Below are 14,271 nucleotides of genomic sequence, written 5' to 3'. Positions count from 1 at the left end.
CACATACTTTTCTTCTGTTTCTATTTGCTGTAGCATACGGTTTCCTGTTGGTGTGCTTCTCTTATCAGTTTCCTGTTGCCGAAGTACTGTTTCCATGTGTTTTCGTGGGAACCATTTTCTTTAATGTTTCACCTGCACAGCACTTGCGCTGTGCTAGTTTTTATATTTAAAGTGCTGGCATTCCCGTTTAATCTTCGCCGCGCTTTAAACCATGGCTGTTAGTTTCCCTTTATTTTCCCAGCTCACATCACAGCCCCTCCCCTTGTAAACGCCTGTACTGTGGACAAATTACAGGAACGCCGTTATAATCAGTAAACAGCTACCAACAGTGTCCCCAATTAGGTGTGTGAATCACCATCAGGATACAAGCTTTCTAACAGTCCGCCGACACTGAGCTGTTCACAGAGTACGTCAATGCTATGTGCACAGACATGCACTGGATTCTTCCCACAATGGCTGCCAAGATCTCTGCCAAGTTGGAGATTACGCTCTAGACTCCAGGAGATTGTGATGTATATTCTCTAAGATGCTGCACAGCTTCAGGATCGAGTATTCCACAGCGTGTGCAAGCTGCCTCATATGCCTGCCCCCCGAGCATGTTCACCACTGCACAAGCACCTGCCAGGAGCCAAAGAAACTGCCACTCAGCTGATGTCCTCTTTAACCCCTTCGCCGCGGCAGGAATTCTGCCGCAGCGCTGCCGGGGGGGGGGGGGGGGGTTGGGGGCAGTTGCGGTGGCGCTGTGCTCGTGACGGAACCACTCCGTCACGAGTGAGCTGTGCTCATGACGGAGTGGTTCCGTCACGTCTCCGCCCACTGCGCTAATCGCCTGCACAGGCGGGGAATTAGTGCCGCGTGGGCGGAGCGGCCGCCAACGGCCGCAGTATGACGGAACCACTCCCTCATGAGCACAGCGCACCCGTGGCTCATGACAGAGTGGTTCCGTCATGAGCACGGAAAGGGTTAATGGCCTTCTTTTACTGATAATGTGCGCCGATCCCTGTGCCTTTGCAAATATTTATAAATAAAAAGAACATAAGTTTTGTTCTGTTAAGTAAGGTTCACACAATTTCTAATAATTACTGAAAGCCACGTTTCTTGGTGGACCTTTGGATCCTGCCTCTGGTTTCAAACACAAATCGTCGCCAAGGTGTAGACGGACAAATTACAGGAACTCCGATAAATATATAATTGCTATGCAAGTAATAATTACTATAAGGCCCAAAGAGAAATGCATATACAGCAAGTCTGACTCTCGCATTTATCTGCTAAGCATTGTCTGCCAAGCGAGACACTGCAAAAAAAGACAACAAATCAAATACAATGACAAACAGACATCATCCCAGAGCAGCCAATCTCCACAGTAATGCTCTGTCGGCACAAGGAGCACAAGTTCAGTCTTCTTCTTAGGTCTCGCCTGGCGAAAAGCAGCGCATGCGCTGCTCTCGTCAGAGAGACCTTTTGGAATCGATTCTCCGTCGTGGGCTCATGCACGCGCCTGCATGGACAAAGATGGCTGCTCTCGCCATCTGTCCATAGCAGACAGCATGCGGGTATGTGGGACTGTGGACAGTCCCACACCATTTTGTTGCCATAGCAACAAAAATGCTGTCAGTTCCCCCGGGGCACAAGCAGGCATCTACTTCTGTCTTTTTGCTGTGATCAGCTGTCCTGACAGAAGTGGACGCCTGCTTGTGCCCCGGGGGAACTGCAGGACAGCTCATCAGCACTGTTGCAGATGGCTTTCCTCGAGGTATTGAGTTGTCCTGGTAAGTCCCATGAAGCAGTAATGATGCGACGCGGTGCTTTGAGCTCATATGTCAGACACGTTAGGACGTGACAACCACCTGTCTGGCAGCTAGACTCTGAAAATGTTAGATAATATATGATTTATTGAGTAAAAAAAAAAAAAAAAACAGATTACAAAGGGGCGGGGCAGAATCTGGTTATTTCCTCCAGTCATGAATGCGCAATGCTACTGTACAAAAGAAACCCCAGAGGTTTTCCTGCACTCGTAACGCAAGTGATATCGCAATTAGCATGAGGATAAGACCCCAGGCTGTCGGTCTGCTGAGACAAATAACCCTCTTTTCCATGCAGCTCTCGTCGGGCTGTTGACTGCTCGCTGAGGGGTAGTTGTGCTACGGCTTCATAGACATATTTCATATGCATGTGAATTGTGGGTGAAAGCCACAGACATCTGGTTTGTTGTGCATTTGAGGATGAAGAGCAGAGCGTGGGACACAAAATGCTTCATGTGCACTTGATCTCCAGGCCCCCAGTGCCCCGTCAGCAACCTCTCCCACTTCCCGCCATAGCATCAACAATAATGAGACAAGCCCCACGAAGCCTCTTTCAAAGGCCTTGCTACCGAGAAGGCCTCACGACCTACTTTATTTTTTTTGCCTTTCGGTTAAAAATGAAATTTCATACGACACGTTTATTTATGGGGTTTAATTCGTGCGCGCGAGCCAGTAAATGGGACACTTGCCTGCCCCTTAATTCCTCCCACCTCTTTACCAGGTTTGGTTTGATTGAGGACTGATCAACAAACCCAAGACGATGGCTGTGAAAATGCGCATTGTTAGTCGATGCCTTCGTAGCCTGCCTGTATCGTTAACCTATGATGCGGGGGCATTAGGTGTCGGGGCCCCCTAGCGCCCTGAGGTGCGCGCACAGTGTAGCTCTTGGAAAGTTCGCCAACCCTTCACCTTTGAAAAGATTTTCAGGCCAACCCTTCGGGAGGGGGGGGGGGGGGGGGGGGGGTTAGTTCATCACTTAGAAATCAAGAGTGTCCTATCAGTCTACACACAGAGGAAGGAATCTTAGAGCCCAGGGTATTATGGCTATATTAATAAATTGGGTGAGTTGCAGAGGGTTCTTTGCTGTACTGAGCGTTGTGCACTCCCTCTTCAACGTCTGGTAGGAGAGGTGAGGCTAATGGGAAGCGATGTCCACCAGCCACAGTGTGGGTGGAAAGCCTGTATTCTTCTTCCTACCAGCCTCTACCTCCAAGTCGGTTTGAACCTAGAAGGCTGGCAGTCCAGAGGAAGAAAGGACAGAACCGGCAGTCATTACTTTCATGACTGGAGACAACCAATCCCCGCCGGCCTTAAAATGTACACCCAGCAGAGCCTGGGGCTGTGTCAGTCATACCACTGCTGGACTTGCGGCTACAGGATGAGGATGACATTCTCCACCTGTATTGTGGTTGAAGCACACACAGAGGCAGACACACCCAACCACACTAACCCTCACACCACACGCAGATTCCCACAGAAGGTCAGATAGAAAGAAGCTCACAGGCTGCACAAACACACCCACAGGCACACACAATCACACATACACAGTAATATAAATATATATAACACGTAGACACTGGTGGACAGAAAGCTACATATAAACACAGATATGCATGCACACAAAGCATAAGCGTATCCCCACATATTAATGTACATTAACAAATACAGAAGCACACACACACAGAGCGCCACACACACACACACACACACAGAGCGCCCCACACACACACACACACAGAGCGCCCCACACACACACACACACAGAGCGCCCCACACACACACACACACAGAGCGCCCCACACACACACACACAGAGCGCCCCACACACACACACACAGAGCGCCCCACACACACACACACAGCGCCCCACACACAGAGCGCCCCACACACAGAGCGCCCCACACACAGAGCGCCCCACACACAGAGCGCCCCACACACAGAGCGCCCCACACACAGAGCGCCCCACACACAGAGCGCCCCACACACAGAGCGCCCCACACACAGAGCGCCCCACACACAGAGCGCCCCACACACAGAGCGCCCCACACACAGAGCGCCCCACACACAGAGAGCCCCACACACAGAGAGCCCCACACACAGAGAGCCCCACACACAGAGAGCCCCACACACAGAGAGCCCCACACACAGAGAGCCCCACACACAGAGAGCCCCACACACAGAGAGCCCCACACACAGAGAGCCCCACACACAGAGAGCCCCACACACAGAGAGCCCCACACACACACAGAGAGAGTAGGCGTTTAGGGATGTAGACTTTCTTTGGTGGAACTTACTACGAACATGTTCTTTCCCTCAGCAGCGCTCCAGCTCCCTGCCAGCCCCTTATCTTCGTCGGAATATCCCCCTTTCTTGCCCTCCCTCTCCAGTTCGCTTCTCCCCAGTCACGACGCACGCCTTCCTAGATGATGGGTGTGAGCGCCGCACTGACTCCGGGTCTCTCTGGACCCTGTCCTGTCATGAGCAGCTCTGTCAGGAGTTGGGAGCACCGTGCGTGCTCTTGATGCCTGTTCTCCGTCTGCTCTGTTGAAAGACGTCGGGGTGTTGTGTAACCACACTCCCGACTGTGGCTTTGGTATACATTGCGCCCAGCTCCATGGTTCTGTATAGGTAAGCGCTTTATTGCACAGTAATGAGGCAAAGGGCAATTCAATGAATGGGGTAACTGCAAGGCTCAGACTTAGAATGTAGCAATCAAAGTGACATGCCGCCTCAAACTCCTTTCCTGCTGCTGACCGACATAGACGTGCAGTGCTTTACTTGGGGCGGGTTCTGTTGGTGTTATAAAAAGCGCAGACATTAAAATCACTCCCTAGTTGGCCCTACGTTTGTCTGTCACCCACTAGGAGAATAAGATCAAAAACGTAGTCTGAAAGAGTGACAGGCAAGGGGGTGGTTACTTGGCTCGCCTCCTGAACTCTGGTCCTAGAAGACGCCCGGGGACTTTTTTTTATTTTAAATAAATTCCATCCGATCCACTCTTTTTTTTTTGGAAAACCTTTATTGACATTGCAAATAAAGACAAGTATGGGCCTACAACCCTCGGGGCCGGCCGCTAAGCAGTGAAAAGAACAGCAAACAGATTTTAATCACATGTAGCACCTTGGGAAGCAGATTTTCCATGCTAGTATTCTCTTGTCCACCGAATAGCCCAAGAGGGGAACCAGGATATAAAAGGTTTTCATTTTACAATAAGGGATAGAAGGATCAGGTGCCAATCAAGTTCTCAGCAGCGAAAAAAGGCAAGCAGAATATTGAACGTCAACAATAAATGGCAAGCTATCAAGTCAATGGCGCAGAAACAGAAGGTTCAGATGTGGAGGAATATCACGAGCCGTTTGCGCCTGCAGTCTCCTGCCCTAGGACCCAGAAAACCCCACTGAAATGAGGCACAACTGAAAAAACAATGATTGGCCACGAAGGACACCTACCGCACTGACCCCAGAAAAAGACAAAGAAGAATAAGAAAAGAAAAAGGAGGCCATAGAAACAAAGTAAAGGACTAAAGAAGCCCCTCCCCCACCCCCCCACCCTGCACCTCTGCAGATGACTACGGCCCCCCCCCGCAGCGTGCCTGTCGCCCCAGAACCAGACCCGAAATATAGAAGAAACAGAGAAAGAGGGGAAAGAGAGGAAACCCCCCCTAACAGAAAAGGGGAGAGAGTAATAATAAACTGGAGGAGGGCCTTCAACCATACCCCCGGCTTCTCCCTCCCACACAATATATTCCTCCCCAGCGCAAACAGTAAACAGCAAAAAGTCGGCCATATCTAAGAGAAATGGGGAGCATTATGCACTGGCTACACTATTAGTTACGTCGTGAAAGCACACAACCCCCCAGCCCGCCCGCCTATTAATTGACCACCTCGGAAGGATCAGCCACTCTTTGCGAATCCACCAGTGCATACCCATCGACCCACCATCATGTCCAAAGTTACAAGGAAGAGGAGCGTCCAGAGAAGACTAGGAAGGGACACACACATGTGGGGAGGACGTTTCGAAACATCAGCACAGTCATCGTCATGGAAGTTCACCTTTCCCAGTACTGCCCCAGGGCCCGCGCCGCACACAAGGTCCAGGAAGGAGAAATCGGCCAGAGCAGGCGATCGTTGCGTGAAGATTGCCTGGGTCGCCGGAGGCCGCGCATGGGACAAAGTCACCACCGTCTGCTCAAGTCCAAAACCTCCGGAACAGACCGACCCCACAGCCAGCCGACCACACGCTGCCACAGTGTCCAAAGTTTCCATCTGTCCCTTATCCACAGAGGCGGTCACGGTACTTTCCTCCTGTGGAAGGTGAGACAGAGCCTTATGTACCTGGGGACAGGCAGACCGCAACTTTTCCGACGCTGACGCAATACCATCCAGCTTCCTCCCCAATACCAGGACGCCGTGGACCAGGGTGGAATGAAGGGCTCCGAGAGCATCTAGAAGGTCACCGTACCCCAGCACGGTCCCCCGCGCTCACTCCGCCACGCTCCTTTGCGCCACACACTCCCAATCTTGCTGTGACCCAGTGTACAGGATGACAGAGTCCATCCCATCAAGATGGCCGCAGGGCAGGGCCATCCCAGATGGGGACCGGGTCTCAGGCACGGGCGCAGCAAGTTCCATATCCCTGCAAACAAAGGTCCGGAGGCAGGCAAAATGTGTATACAGTGTGCGGCCACAGGTAACAGTCGTTCTCCCCCTGGGCCAGTGTCCGCGAAAACCGGGAGCAGCCCGCACAAATCGGGACGAGCCACAGGCCGCGTCCGATCAGTTCACTGGCGAGGGTCCAGGCGATCGCCGATAAACCCCTGGAATCGTCACCCCGGGTATGCACCCGTCACGCTACTCTCGGTGATAGGAGCGACTACTGCGAGATTCAGGCCAATATTCGCGCCGCTTCGGCAGTCCGACTCCACCCGGTCACCAATGGCCGCTGTTGTTAAACTGCCGCCCGGCCATGTTGTCCACCCGAGGTCCCGGCTCCAGGGCTGCACAGGCCGCAAACTTCAAATGAGCATTTCTCGGGCGGTACCGCCGCTGGAAGCTTCAGGATCACACGATCGGTTGCCGCTCTCGATCACCAACACGGGCATGTAGCGCAGGCTGAGGATCACATGCAGGATATCTGTGCGGGATGTGGAGGTTCACGGAGCCGGGAGCCTACACTGCCGTCCCGGTCGCCATCTTGGCTCCTCCTCCCATCCGATCCTTCTTATTGTTGATAAATTTGATGTAGACACCAGTTCGTTTTAGTAGCTAGGACCGGCTAACGGCCATCAGCTGCAACGTCCTCCATGTACACTGGCATCGGCAAAGCAGAGGGCGAGTTACTAGGCCAGGAAGAAAGCAGCGCTCACTTACGTAAGGAGGGGTGTTCTGAGAATATCTCGCTGTGCCATATCCACACGCAAGACAGTTGCATCGTTTAAATAAAGAAGCATTGAAAATGCAATAGGTCTCGCCTTTCATTAAGTTAAAGCCATTTGCTTTGCTATACAATACCATTAGCAAAGCAAATGGGTTTAACTTAATCAAAGGCGAAACCTATTGCATTTTCAATGCTTGTTGAAAGCTGTCACCAGCTCTGATGTTTTCTGTTTACAATCCAAATTGAAGAGTTTGATATGCATGAGTTTGATGTGTGCCTTGTTTAACGCAGCTTTAGTATAGACTTGTGGGCACCAGTAGCATTGGGGAGAGGATGTGGCATTACGCCAGAGGTTCCGACTTTGGAACTGAATGAAAACATTTATTGGAGATTACTTAAAGTCATTGCAATTTCCTACATGTGTACAAACACTTAAAATCATTACAATTTCGCAAATTTATAAAAACACGTTGAAATTAAAATACAATTTACCCTCTACTGGTCCGTACATTTTTAGGCTTCATCTGCACAGCGCATGCGCTTTGCTTGTGAAATCTATTGATTAAATATAAATCTTTAAAAAAAGGAGCTTCCATCCCGCCCTTGCTTTTCATTGGTTCCTGTGCTTGCCACTTACTTTACCTCCATTTCTATTGGCTGCACCCTGTTCCTTCTGTGCTGGTGGTACAAGTTACTTTGGTTACATGAAATTTCATGGATTTGAAATTATTATAAAAATATTTTCCGCTGCACAACACTTACATACCTTTCACCTACTCTGAGATACCGCTCACCCTGCGCAGTCACCCACCATTTACTCTGCAGTCAAACTGACATTGCATTGCGCTGGGTAGTCAGATACTGCTCAACCACCACTCACACAATGCGGACACTGAGCTCCCATACCTCTCAACCTGAACTCAAACCGCTCACCCTGCACTTCTATTAACATACAGCTCATCCTATAATCTCACACCTTATAACGGTTTTGGCGTTCAGAACGGCCACATGTATGCAAAACTGAAACTTGCCAAGAAAATCTTTACCTTACACACCAACGAGAGCAAGAGCTTACAATTTTGGTGCAGGACGCAAACGTTCACAAGCGAAGTTATTGCAACAAACTACTTTATTGCCAACGAAGTCTGGTACGAGCAAGCAGTTTAACAGCAGAACCATGCTAAGTCACAGACTACAATAACAGTAATAAAGGCATACTAACTAATAAGAAAAAGATGAAGATCCGCTGACACACACAAGACGAGTATTTTAGGGTTGGGATTGCTTCACATATTTACCCCCTTAGCCTTTAACGTTTGCATTTTCAGTTTAGGTGTTAACTCTTTTAATACCCCACCCCTCTCTAAACATTCTCATTCACTGCTCGGATTGCATGACTCATGACCAGGCTTAGCAAACATGCTCATTCCCGGTCTGAGCAAGTAAAAGAGGGCGGTGTGCCATTCTACAAACCCAAGACGAGAAATGTCAGTTGAACATTTCTCAAGCCCCTTTAAAACGATAATCATTTCAGCGCACATTTCTTCACCGGCATCAGCACGAGCTGCAGAATAAAGGTTGTCAAATCGTGGTTGTGATTCTTTGTCTCTCTTTCTAGCGTGTCTATCACTGCTTTTTTCATTCAATACCTACATACCCATTCCAAGACCTTCGCCGACTGAACATCTCAAAACATGAGCTAAATAAATAAAGAAATAAATGCAAACACATACACTGTTCAATTAAACATCTTAATTCGCGGAATTGCATTACTGAAAACCACTTCCACGTACAGCGCCCTAACATGAGATCGATCAATTCGGTAAATCCCCACGATAGAACACTGCCTCCCTACCAAAAATCCATCCAAATGTCATTCATATTGATATAGCGCATTGGTATGCACCCTCGCCTCCCTACACAAACCACGGAGCCCTTTACCCTTGCAGGAGTTTAGAATTGGTTTTCCCTTACGCAGAAAGCCGCTTATTTTTCGCCTAAGCCCCTGCGACTTTTGCAAACCCCTGTCACCTTGAGTACCTGAGACATGGTGAATGTTTTACTGCCGACAAGTGCCGTAAAGCCTCCAGTGATGGGATACGAATGAAATTGGAGCAGCTGCCGAAGAAAGAAAAGAACCTTGGCACGAGGGAGGGTAAAGAGCATAGGGCGTAACCAAAAACGCTAACGAGACCACGCCCTCGATAGATACTAAAAAGAGACTGGGACTAAACTGCCTTTGTACTTTTTGCGACAAGTGTCCCCAATCAACTACAGAGGATTGCGTGAGTAAGAAAGATGGAATTTGTAAAAACAAGTTTGTAAAAAATAAGAGTGTACATTTAATTGCATAGAAGACGTTATTTCTACATCATAATCAAATTATCATGATGTATATTTAAGTTCCATGCTGGGTTAAAATATATGTTATATAACATAAACAGGTAGTGTTATCATTCAGATAATGAAAATAATGATGATCTTAATTCGCAATAGGGCGTCGCTAGTCACTTGCCCATCATTTTTTCCGATCGCAATGGCAGAAATCTTTTCAGGCAACTGTGGCTCGACTTTTAACATGTCGTGTACAAGTCCGTTTTCTGTTTTTGAGCAGCGTGATCGAATGATCTGGTCACGTGGTTAATTGAGCGGGAGGGAAGGCGGCTATCGGCCACAGAATCGAACTGCTTTGCGCAAGAGTGGTCCGAGGGTTGTAACGATCGGTCTCAGACAGATCTTGGTAGCTTGCTGTGGGATAGGCAGAAAACGCATGGTCACCAGCCAGATTCTCTGCAGTGCGTCCCTTTTATTTGTAGTGGTCAGCATCGTGCGTGCCAGCTTTTTGAGCCGACATTGTCGTGTTCAGTTTAAGTTTTCACACTGCCTGTTTTCATGACCTGGAGATTATGCATTTTGGAAAGGACAAAGTTTAAATAAGTGTTGAAGGTAGCGAGACAGTAATATTTTGCTTACCACATTAAATGATTTTACATTACATAGGAGCAAGCATTGACAGAGCTGATACTTGTTCCATTGAAATGAAATGAAAATGTTATTTGCGTAATTAAAATTGTTACAAATTTCGCAATAAAAACAAAATTAAAATTACAGGTGAATAAGAACCTTCTCTCTTTTTTTTTTTTTTGTAAAAATGACGCTGAAAAAGATTACTCTTTGCTTTTGCAAAAGGTACTTCTACTGTCCAAAGGTTAAGAAGTCCTCAGTGGCCCCCGTCTGTTAGGCCCTCATGTTCAATTAATATTAGGCATTTCTTTACTTCTTCCAGGAATTTGACTCCACGGCAAGCCAAGATTATGGAGGAGCCACTGAGCCAACATGTGACTGCCTGTCTGCAGGATCGAATGTTTAACACGTTCAGGATAGGTTTCAATAAAAATCGTCTCTGGTCCTCTTAGATATGTCCGCCGCATTCGACACGGTTAATCACCGAATCCTGCTGAACAGACTGGAACTTCTGGGAGTTAAGGGACGTGCCTTGAGGTGGATGCACTCCTACCTTACTGGGAGACAACAGGTGGTCACCCTGTCCCCCTTCACCTCCAGCAAGACCCTGGTAGAGCATGGGGTCCCTCAGGGGTCGGCCATTAGCCCCATCCTCTTCAATATTTACCTGCAGCCACTGATCTCTATAATCAAGTCTCATGGGGTCGATGTGGTCAATTATGCAGATGACACCCAATTGGTGTTCTCATTGGAGGGGAAGGGTGCTCTGACTATGGATGACTTCCAGATATGTATGCGCCAGACCTCGGAATGGCTCAGGGCCAACTCACTGCAGTTCAATGGAGGAAAGACAGAGGTGATCTACTGTTCCTCTGCTGGAGTACGTGACATGCCCTATGATCTCAGACTGACCCCAGAGGCGGAACCCATTCTCCCTGTGGCTACGGTGCGGAATTTGGGGGTTATGTTTGACAACAATCTTCAAATGGCCTCTCAAGCTAAGAAAACTGTGGGGGTCTGCTTTGCGCTCTTGAAAGCCCTACGAAAGATTCTACCGCTTTTGCCAGCAGAGAAAAGACCTTTGGTGGTACGTAGCATCATCTTGAGCAGGCTGGACTACTGCAACTCTCTGTACCTAGGAGCTCCTCTTTACATCTTTCAGAGCTTGCAGAGGGTCCAGTCTCTGGCAGCCAAACTAGCGCTGAATAAGAAACGCGGATCTTCAACTACAATGGCGCTACAAGAGCTCCACTGGCTTCCTATAAAGGAAAGGGTTAGCTTCAAAGCCTTATGCATTGCCTATAAAGCGGCACACGGCCTCGGCCCGATCTCCCTGCAAGAGAAAGTGTCCTGGTATAAGCCTGAAAGGATGCTGCGCTCTTCAAATGCCTTTCTGCTAACCTCTGGCAAGGTCAAGAAAGCTAGGATGGGGGGCAGGGCCTTTAGTACAGTGGCAGCACGGTACTGGAATGATCTTCCGCTGATTATTAGACAGGCCAACTCTTTGATGAACTTTAGGCACCGCTTGAAAACCTGGCTATTCCCTAGGGAGAAGCCCCTGATCTCCTGATCTTCTAATCCTGCATCTTTTGGCCGACCTCGGCCTCTCTTGTAGGCTGCATGCGGCTACCTGACCGGTTTAAAGTTTCTCTCACCATCTCAGTCTAGCGCCAGGATACCCGTTGGGTGACAGTAGCGCTCTACAAGAATAAAATACAATACAATACAATACAGAAGAGATGGACCAAAGTTTCTGTATGATACCCGCAGAGGCGGCATTGTTTCGTCTGGTGCAGCTGTTTCCAAGGTGGTAGTAGGTCTTTTGAGACATCCATCCCCATCCGATAAGTCATAAATACTTTTTTGAGATGACCATTGAAGTGGGATGCTAAATAAGGCAATGATTTTAAAGATGTAAAAGAGTTCGTAATAGTCCACCCGTGCCGACGTTTTACCAGTGTCTCTTTATCCTCCATAAATGATTTCCTTTTTGCCGCCACGTTGGCTAGTTTACTTAACGTAGCCTTGTCTGACCCTGATTTCCAGACTGATTCCAACTCCAGCTTTTCCACACAGTGTTTCAGATATTGTCCCCAAATAGACGGCTTTTCAGATTCCCCTCGTTTTTTTATTTCCTCCCAGTTTAGCCAATCCAATGTTTCTATGTGTGCAGTTCGAAGTTTATTACAAAGTTTCACGAAGCTGCTCATACTCCGGTACTTCTGATTTTGTAGACCAAATTCAAGCCTGACTTGTGCGGCTGAGGCAGATTTAGGCAGATTGAAGACCGCTTTATAAATTTTGGTCTATAGGTTGTTTAAAAAATCGGCCTCCTTCCCACACCATGTGACCAAGCCATACGATAAGGTCGGCATTATCTGTGCTGCCATCACTTTTAATTGGTGACTATAATTTGGACAGTCCATTTTACCTTTTAGGGAGCGGTGGGCAAAAATAAGGGATTGTGCCTTTGTTTTTAATGCTGTTTTATGATCATTGTATTTTCCTCCTTTTGTGATTGTTACTCCCAAGTACTTATAATTCTCTTGTTCTTTCACTGTAATTCCTTGTGCCGTCCATTTGTATTTTAATTTGTTCGGGTCAACCAACCGGACCACTTTTGTTTTTTCTTTGTTTAGTTCCAAGCTTTCCCTTTCTAAGTACGATGTTAATTTGTTGATGGCTCTTTGTAAACCGATTGGGGTTTTACTCAGCAAGACTATGTCATCAGCGTATTGTAAATAATTAATTGGGTTGTTTACCAAGTGGGAAGGATGACTGTCTACTGATTCAATCGCAATTGTGAGGTCTGCAAGAAAGAGATTAAAAAGAGTGGGGGCTAGAACACAGCCTTGTTTTAGACCTTGGTGTGTTTGAATACTCCCTGTTGTACTACCTCCGTTTCCCAGTTTCACCTTTGTCCACGTATTTTGGTATAAGGCTTTGATGGCTATTAAGAGCTGGTGTGGCAGCCCCCCGCTCTCCAACTTGCTCCATAGGCGCTCTCTGTTTACTTGGTCGAAAGCGGACTTGATATCGATAAAACAAGCATACAGTCGAGTACCTTTTCCTACGGCTTGATCTATTAGAATTGCCAGACAGGTTAGGTTCGTTGTTGTTCCCATTCCTTGCCTAAATCCTGTTTGAAATTTTGGCATGATCTTTGTTTCTAAGATCCAAGCTTGTAGTTTTGATAAGATGCAAGAGGCATACAGTTTAGCCTCTACATCTATTAGGGATATCAGTCTATAGTTCGAGGGGTTTCGATGGTCACCGCGCTTAAAAATGGGATGGATGATGCTCCCTTTCCAGGACACGGGTAGCTCTACAAGTTTGTATATTTGATTAAACAAAGGTGTTAAAATCTCTGACCACAGGTCCGGGTCATGCTTAAAGATTGCGTTTGGCAGCTCGTTGGGTCCTGCTGCCCCCTCTGTCTTTAATTTTAAGATTATCGTTCTTAGTTCTTTTTTGCTAGTTAAATCATCTAATTCTGTTAACCCGTTCTTCAGGTTTTCCTGCACGAATTCCCCGTTTTTGGTTTTATTCTCTCCTTTTAATTCCTCCATGTAGTCCTTCTCTGCCCCAAAGTTGTTGTCGTGACCTGTCTCCGTTTTGCAATATAGAGTTTGCACGTGTCTGATCCAGATGTCTGCTCCGACCCCGGCTTCCTGTTGAAGTTTAAACCCTTGATTAAGATCATTTATGATACCCCAAAAATCCCGGCTATTCGGATTTTATTCGGATTTTTTCCCGAAATTAACAATTTATGCCAAATGGATTCTTTGTATGTATATTTTGCAGCTGCCAGTGCCTTCCTGTAATTACTCCTTGCTCTCCTCAATTTAGATATATTTGCCGCAGTTCCCGATGTTTTTTGAATTGCCAGGGCCCGGACCTCCTTAGCCACTTTTCTTTTTTTTGCTCTGAGATCCATATTGAACCACGGCTCCTTTTTGTTATAAAAGATTCTGTGGTTCTCTGAACTTGCTGGGAACTTACGTTGCAAGACCTGAATCGTTTGTTCCCAATTGGATACTCGGTCCTCCTCCTTTTGGGTTCCAAAGTTAGCCATCTGTTCTTTGACTGAGGCCGTGATTTTACCCAGAACCTCACCGCGCCATTTTAA

The 14,271-nt window shown here is 47.6% G+C and overlaps 1 protein-coding gene across 1 annotated transcript in view; it reads right to left on the bottom strand.

Annotated features, from left to right (window-relative positions):
* DBI (diazepam binding inhibitor, acyl-CoA binding protein) overlaps positions 1-9,373 on the bottom strand; it is a 29,483-nt gene extending 20,110 nt beyond the window's left edge. The window contains exon 1 of the mRNA XM_085647484.1: positions 9,219-9,373. Within this exon, the coding sequence (XP_085503610.1) occupies positions 9,219-9,344 (126 nt within the window). The 5' untranslated portion in view covers positions 9,345-9,373. The remainder of the gene's footprint in view (positions 1-9,218) is intronic.
* Between the last annotated feature and the right edge of the window lie 4,898 nt (positions 9,374-14,271).

This window comes from Triturus cristatus, chromosome 3_2 (genome assembly GCF_964204655.1).
Source record: "Triturus cristatus chromosome 3_2, aTriCri1.1, whole genome shotgun sequence".
Classification (NCBI taxonomy): domain Eukaryota; kingdom Metazoa; phylum Chordata; class Amphibia; order Caudata; family Salamandridae; genus Triturus; species Triturus cristatus.
The sequence above is the reverse complement of the archived record's forward strand: the minus strand, read 5'-3'. Positions and strand labels throughout refer to the sequence as shown.